The sequence below is a fragment of the Astatotilapia calliptera genome, chromosome 12, assembly GCF_964374335.1.
Source record: "Astatotilapia calliptera chromosome 12, fAstCal68.1, whole genome shotgun sequence".
Classification (NCBI taxonomy): domain Eukaryota; kingdom Metazoa; phylum Chordata; class Actinopteri; order Cichliformes; family Cichlidae; genus Astatotilapia; species Astatotilapia calliptera.
This window is the reverse complement of record NC_137433.1, coordinates 13,296,244-13,304,738: the sequence shown is the minus strand read 5'-3', so window position 1 is coordinate 13,304,738 and position 8,495 is coordinate 13,296,244. Positions and strand designations below refer to the sequence as shown.

General features: G+C 40.2%; 1 protein-coding gene across 1 annotated transcript in view; it reads left to right on the top strand.

The window, feature by feature from the left end:
- Window positions 1-492: 492 nt before the first annotated feature.
- si:dkeyp-14d3.1 (transmembrane protein 132C) overlaps window positions 493-8,495 on the top strand; it is a 179,963-nt gene continuing 171,960 nt past the window's right edge. Inside the window, exon 1 of the mRNA XM_026188667.2 lies at window positions 493-1,572. Coding sequence (XP_026044452.1) covers window positions 1,446-1,572 — 127 coding nt within the window. The 5' untranslated portion in view covers window positions 493-1,445. The remainder of the gene's footprint in view (window positions 1,573-8,495) is intronic.

The window sequence follows — 8,495 nt, the reverse complement described above, 5'->3', positions numbered from 1 at the left end:
ATATTTCTAATCTTTATTATATTAGATGGCTCTGCAGAAAAGGGCCATTTGTGGTGGAGCTGAATATATGTTCCTCGTGGCCCTGAATGGGAATAAGTATGGAAAATTGAATGAATAAATGAATGGAGATGGCTCACTGGAAATTGTGTGAAAATACAACAAAGGAGCGAGAAACTCGGTGAGCACTGCAGCCATATCTGAGCCTACTGCGGTGATTGAGTGCATCTCTCTCAGGATGCAGACACCATACGGCGAATGATGTCATCAGACTGGTGCTTTTTACTTTTCTATACCCACTGTCATTTCTTTTTTTCGTAATTGTATTTTAATATTAATTACCCGAAGCGTTAAAGGTTTGCGTTATCAAACACGAGCGGCGCAAGTTTTTCAGTTCACTCTTCGTGCCGCACAGGGTCGCTGGTGCCTGACAAGTGGCGCAATCATCCAATAAATTCGAAATGTCCGATGACAACTTTTAAAATCATTGTTTTTGCACGCAAAGGGCAGCGACGTCACCAGACGTGTTGGTTATTTAACACACGTGCAACTGTCTGATTTTGATTTAAAACTGACAGGGTGAACATATTAGTTTTTTTCGGTGTTGTTGTTTTAGGAAGATGCTTTAATGCAAACTCAGCTGGTCAAAAGTGATGAATTAAAATATGTTTACTCCCGGCATCAATGATATGATGTTCCTGGAGCGCCAAACGCCCCCGCTCTGTGTCTGTTATGTCTTTCCTTCTGGTCCCCTCGACGCGCATTGGACGGGGTGACAATGCGTAAGCTCCACAAACTGCAGTCTGTCTGCATAAACATAGAAGAACGATGACTTGAATCCGGACTTTCGCTGAATATATGAATCACCTGGTGCCAAAGTGTCATTAGAAGTGGAAGCTGAACGCTGAATACGGACCTCTTGCGCGCTCTCCTCTGGCTCAGGACTTCACGAAAAGCTGTCTGGGTGTGGATGTACGCTGATCTATGCCGGGACTTGAACTTTTCTACTTTTAGATAATTCGCCTTAACACGAGGATGGACGGAAAGTATCGGACTTTACGCACTACAGCCAGCTTCAGGAGCCCGGTGATGCAGAAAGAAGGGAGCTGGAAAAACTGACCGTCTGAGGACAGAGGATTTCTGCGCTTCTTGGGATAAAAAACCCCCCGCTATAAAACAAACACAAAATCGTTGTGAAAATGTGTCATAACTGGTCTTTCGCCAGTAATCTAAGCGTTATCTCTTCTAAAAAGAAAAATGCTGGAGAGACCGAAGCAAAGCTGAAGTTCTTTCTCTTCAGTTCTTGAATTTTCCTGACAAAAACAAGTAGATCAGACTTTCAAAACTGCTCACTCGAACTATGATTGTTCAGCGTTTGGAAACTAACGATTGCAGCATGAAAAGACGTGTTTTCATTCTTCATTTTTAGAAACCACACTGCACGTAGGATGCTCTTCTTTGAACTAACACGCATCGGCTTGCGCACTAATTTTTGGGGGAATTCGTGTTTTTTAACGGCTCAGAGAAACATGTTGCACATCCTTGCGCTTCAGTCGGTGGTGTTACTTTTGGGAGGTAAGCATTTTAAACCTTTTAGCCTATGTGTCTTTACGCCCACTGTGCCGACTGAGGAGCCAGGCTTTTGTTAAACAAAGATTTCAAGTAAGTTTAATACGAACTGGAGCCAAGTAGCGTGATTTTTGTCACACAGGGGACCGCGTGAGATACACGGTGATGCAGGGTAGCGAACATCCTGCTTGTCTCATCTGCGTGTACGCTTACATTCCCTAACAAGAATTCAGTTCAGATGTGTTCAGTCATATATTATGGATTCCGAAGACCTCGCTGCAGTGGCTCTGCACCTGTACGATGAACCCAGAGCAGCTCTGGCTTTAAATAACACTTATCTCATCAATATTTCAACATGACAAGGATTATCTTGTGCAACAGAAGCACTGGGGTTGTATCGACTCTTGACTTAAGTTATTACATAAAATTCATCTCCAAGCCCATATTTATTTCATGGGAAAACTTAGGAGAGTTGCATTGATGAGAGCTCTTCATATAGCTTCACAACATCAGTCCCAATCTCTTTGAGGTGTCACTTAATATGTTTTTAGTAGGAATTTCTGCGTTTTATATGGATTCTTGGTGGGGGGAGAAAAAGATGATTTAAATGTCATTTTCCACATTGCATCAGTCAATTAGTGCCACTGGGAGGAGAACAGCAACATCCTTTTTGACTGCCTGGCGGCCAGGATATATAGATCTGAAGGCAGCTGGTGGTCTGGCTAATGAATCCCTTCTGTCTTGTGGGAAAAGGGTTTAAACTAAAATGCAATCTGGAAATTTTAACCGGTCCTCCAATGGGACTTTTTCTCCAGATGATGCCTGGCTCTAGCAGCTTTCCAGCATACCCAAAAGAAGAGTTTTTCACGACATGTCTTTAATTAAAAGCAAAACTTTTTTTCCTCCCTTTTTTCTTGTGCAAATGAAAGAAACAACAACACATTTTTCAGTGAATGAATATGCAATCCTTGTTCACTGCAGTAAGACCTAGAATCACAATCTTATTGTAATTACATAGAATCTGCAGCCGGCAGTGTATCTGTTATGGTCTAAGAAACACTTGCGCTGGTTTCCTGCAGAATTAAAGGTCATAGTTTCCAGAAACAATCTTTCCAAAATTGCATCTTAGAGGTCCATTGTGCATGTGCGCCTCGGTGATACATCTTGGAGCTCATGAGGATTATTCTTATGTAACAGCACCTCTCTTTCCAGTGCTGGCTCACTGGCTTGAAGTATACTGTAATAATATTTGCCATGTGCTAAGGCCTTACACAGTGTGATCCTAATTGAGGATTGTGTGTCATAAACCTGCAGGACACAGCTTCTTACTGTGAATAGTGATGAAAATTGATAACACACTCCAGGAAATGAGAGGATCAGATCCGTGCTAGAAAAATGTCTGCGCAGCATAATAAGCCACGATTAGGGATGGAAACCTGGTGTTCTAGTGTGACTGTGATAAAAACCCTTTGTTTCAACAACTGCAAATTATATCAGGGTGTTGAGTTTCCTGGCCCTAGAATATTCAAAGCAAATCTGCAGAATAAAATGTTATTATGATAAAAGGATGGAGACTTAACATTTTTTGTATGTTTTGTTAATAAAAAACATACAAAACAAGTGTCCCATCCTTTAATTGAAGCCACCAGGTGCGTTCCAGTGGGACACCTCAGTGGGATTCCTGAGAAGAATTTTCAATCTTCCCTCCTTTAGTTTTATCCTTGAGCTTAACAAGATCCAAAGGAGATCAAGCAAGGATAGCCTTTGGTCTACATCTTTAAGCACTAAGCACACAGCCCATGCTGTCTCTTGTTGCTGCCATGTGTCTGTCCTCATGCCTCGGCATCTCCATCAAGACGATTGAAGTCGTTCTGTAGAAATTTTATTTCAGAACATTTACTTACCCAGCCGAGATTCTTAAACCCTCTCTCAGTGGAGAGGTTTTATCTGTGATTGTCTTCAGAAACATCCACTGCTGTGGTTCCTCGCCCCAGTGCTGTGGCACACATCCAGCTCTACTTCTTTTGCCCCTGGCAGTCCTGTAAACCCTGCAATTCATGTCCTCGGTCAAGAAAAAAAAATGAGCCAGAGAGGTGAAATACAGTCTTTATGGAGAACAATTTTTAGCATTCGCGGCTTGATTGATGGACTGATTATGTTTGTCTTTAAGCTGTGCTGCTAAATTGTGAGTGGCATGTGTTTGTCTGGATCCTTTCATGTGTCTGTGTCTCATTTCGTTAGGCTCAACACTGTCTGATTGAAATTCAGCTGGAGTTTTGACGTGGAATTGAACACATTGTCCACTCAAGCAAAAGGATTGATTTCATCAACAGTCGGGTGGATATTTTCATGTCAGCTTCGATTCCACTGCACTGAAAAGATTTTTGTTTTAGATCTTTGACAGCTTTTTAATTATATTTGTAACCAATGCATATTGAAGTAAATGAGTATGTCTTAAGTGGCCATGCGCTGGATAAACCCCCTAATGTCATTTCTTTTTCTTTTTTTGCTGCCATTCATCAGTTGTGGTGTTGATTTAGAGATCAGAAAGAAATGAAAGGAACAGTAGTGGCTTTTTTAATTTCTAATTTTTTGTATTTATTCTTCATCAAGGCTATCTGTGCATCGCTCTTGCTGTGGTGCACAAAGTCGCTTGAATTTTACAACAGAGGACACTGATAAAAAGAGCCGTCACCCCCCCCCCCCCCCCCCCCTTCTCTCAAATCTAATTTGGCGTGGCTTGGGTGGTTTCCGTGGTTTCCCTTCATGGAAGGAGAAAGGAAAAGAAAATCACAGTAGTAGTTTGACATGAGCTGTGTTTAAACTCCCCGTGGTTTTCAGTTCCAACACTCGCGAGTGATTTATGCCATACGTTTGTGTGTCAAAATCTGCACCTTTGTTTGCTTAATGACCATTTTTTGAAGCGCGCTGAGTAGGTGGACTGTCATCTAAATCCCTCGTACTGTTCTTTTACGCTCATTATACTTAAAGTGCGTGTGGGAGGCATGCAGCTTTCCAATCACTGAGTCGAAAGAGGGTTTTTGCCCCTGCAAGTTCAAAAACATCAGACTAATGTCCTGTAATATTTCCACAAAGCACATCTGCCCTGCTTAATTGGCTCTTTGTAACTGCTGTGATCTCGCATTCAATCAATTTTCATAATTTGGGGAGGCGAATGGTGGAAACCTGTGTAAAAGCTTTTAAAAAGAGGGGATGTGAATGTGCGATGAACATGCTGATGCTGTGTTTGTTTTCTTTCATCGGTGAATAGTTGAATAGTGTCTCTGTTGGCTAAGGTCACGGTGAGACCGTGTGCTCGACACTAAGAGTGGTGAAAACGAGGGGAAACTACAAACTGTTGCACTTATTTTTATTGTCAATAAAAGAATTTGTCATTATTGACGGGCTAAAGCTGCATCGGTAACTAATTTAGGATTGAGCTCGTTGACATGCACATGACCTCGCTGACCCTTTGATAGTTCGCAGTGACAACAACAACATGTGTGAATTCCTGGTTGTCATTTTGCACCAGTATATCAATGTGGATGTTGAGATATTTAGCTGGAAAAGTATAAACTTTGTCCTCTTGCTAAAGGCGTTCTTGTATACTACTAAATCCAGAGGGTCATCAAATTCATCAGGATTCCTCCACTCGGATGTATTGTCATGCATTTGTTTACAGAATGCGGCTGTAATCCATCCTCTAGACATAACAATCAAAGGGATTACGACCAATTCATTAAGTACACCTATTCACCTTAATCGGCTAATCATATGAAAGCAACTCAGTGCGTTAAGGCATGTAGATATGCGAAAGAGGACCTGCTGAAGTTCAAACTGAGCATCGGAATCGGGGAAGAAAAGTAATTTAAGTGGTTAGTCTGAGTATTTCAGAAACTGCTGATCTACAGGGATTTTCCTATACAACCGTGTCTAGGGGTTTATAGAAAATGGTCTTGAAAAGAGAAAACGTCTAGCATTTCTCTGGGTGAAAATGCCTTCTTGATGCCTGAGGTCAGAGGGGAATAGCCAGACTGCTTCGAGCAGATAGTGAGGCACAGGAACTCAAACAGCCACTCATTAGAAGCAGGGCATACAGAAGAGCATCTCTGAACACAGATAGGCTACAGCAACAGAAGAATGCACCAGGTGTCGGTCATGACGGCTAAGAATAGAAAACTGAGGCTACAGTTCACACAAGATCACCGAAGTTGGACAGTAGAAGATTTAAAAACATTATCTGGTCCAACAGGTCCTTTTCTATTGCAATGTTTGGATGGCAGGGTCAGAATTTGGTGTAAATATCCCAAACGCCTGGATCTGTCTTGTTTTCTATCAGCAGTTCAAGCTGTAATGGTGTGGGGGATATTTTTGTTGCACACATCGGATCTCTTAATACCAACTGATCATTGTTTAAATGCCACAGCCTTACCCAAGTATTGTTGTTGACCATTTATGACCGCAGTGTACCTGTCTTCTGGTAATGGCAATGAGCAATATCGCAAAAATCAAACAATCTGAAATTGGTTTCTTGAACTTGACACTGAGTTTAAGAGCACTCAGATAGCCTCCACAGTCACCAGATCACAATCCGATAGAGCACCTTTGGGATGTGGTGGAACAGGAGACTCTTACCATGGAATCTGCAGCAACTGTGTGATGCTTTCACCTCAATATGAACCAAAATCTCTGAGGAATGTTTCCAGCACCTCGTTGAATCTGTGTCGTTAAGAAATAAGGCAGCTATGAAGGCAAAAGGGAGTCCAACCTGGCATTAGCAAGGTGTAACTAAGAGGCTGGTGAGTGTAGTCTCTAAGCTCCAAGAAGATACTTAACACATCCTCTAAAAATCTTCATTCATTCGCTTGGAAAAAAAAGTATTCAGTTCCTCTGTTCTCTAAAACGTTGTAAACAACAGCAAACATATGCCTCGATGTTGTAGGTTTACTCAGTGGGCTTTAATGCAAAGCCAACAGGGTAATGTTACAAGACATTTTTAAACAATTTATGACTCTAAGGGTGCGAAGAAACTACCCCACAAGGTCTGCTCAAGTGTCTAAATGCTATCATGATTGGACGTTTTATTCCTTGCAGATACCATCCCTTAGAATTCACAATGCATTTTCATTTTTCTACCGTAGCCCTGTCTCCTTACTGCAAATGTTGTTGCATCCTATCATTGTAGGTGCATATTTTTATTCTACATGAAAGGGAAGGGGGAGAAAAAAAATTTTTTTGCACTATGTACGGTTATGTGAAAGCTCCTGAATCATGAGATATTCCGACACACCAGACCAAGAAGCTGATTATGTTATTATATTCAATGCATTAATAAAATTCCATCAGCCCAGGAGCATTTGGGGGGAGACAGCATCACACAATATTAGATATCTGTGTAATATATCCTGCATTAAGGCTTACACAATATGGACATGTTCAACAACTTCTTTGCAAGTGCAAATAGGAAATTGGGGAAAAAAGCAGAGATTTGTTCAGTCACAAACTCAATATATATATATATATATATATATATATATATATATATATATATATATATATATATATATATATATATATATATATATATATATATATATATATATGTATATACTTGCGATCCTCTGTTCCAAAGGCGTGTAGTCTAACCACTATGCTATCCAGCTGCTACTGGCACCCCTAGATAGATATCTATATATATATATATATATATATATATATATATATATATCTATCTATATATATCTATATATCCACCAGACATTTATTATATGTACTTTTTACTGTATTTTTTTTTCTTTGTTTGTATAAAAACACTTCTCTAACTCTGGTTGGTTATTCATATTTGATTTGAATGCTCTCGGGCAGGTGGCGGGACAAAAGCCTGTCACCATATCTGAGAGACTCTGGCTCTCGGTTGTACGCTGGGATGTCGCCGCCTATCAGATGCACCAGACCTTAATGCATTAGAGGCAATGATCTGACAGGTACATATTGTCAAGGCCCATTGACTTCTTTGTGGCGTAGCTGATTGATTGCTGAGATTATGTTAAAATAGGAGCCTGTGCGACTCTTTGTGATTCAGAGCGGTGCGCTCATGCAGCAGAATGCCGAACGGCGCTTTCCAAACTACCACAGAATTTTAATTTTAAAACATATTAGTTTTGTCCCTTGAGCAGTTCGTTCTGTTTTTGTATAATCACCGTAGTCTGTGGATGGAACAACACACGCCAGCAAGTTTGTTGTGCGCTCTCATCTGTGACACAAAACCAATATGAAGCTGCATGATGAATGAATTATGGTGGGTGACAGCACCTTTCATAATTTCAAACAAAAAGCCTGATATGAGCCTTTCTTTGGATAAATAAATAATAATAAATTTTTTTTTATCAGCATATTTATTATCTGTAAAGTTGTTCATGTTCCTCCTTTTCTCTTTAGCTTGACATTAGACAGTGCAGCGCCACGGTGACTAACTTTGACTAAAATTTAGTCAAATTTCAAAATAATGATACCGACAGCATGGATGTGACTAAAAGTCGCACATATTTTCCTGTTTTTCGTTCTCATTACTGACAGCAGTGACTTATAGTTGCTAAATGATTATTTATTGGCACAAAGGTGCTGTCGAGGGACTAAAAATGAGAAAATGCAGTTCAGAAATGTTAGATACAGTAGCTCAATTACAAAGTCACCCACTAGAGAAATATTACATAAACAGTGTTCACAGTGTGCATTCAAATTGGGGCAACTGGGGTGAAATAGAGTTTAAAGTCACTTTCAAATGTGTGGTGCTCATTAAATAAGTTGAATTTTTATTTTTATTTTTATTTTTTTTGTGATGCTTTTGATTTTGAAGACAATCCTTCTACACACCAAAAAAAAAGGAAAATTGCTCCACAGAATGATCATTTGTTCATGCACTGCAACTC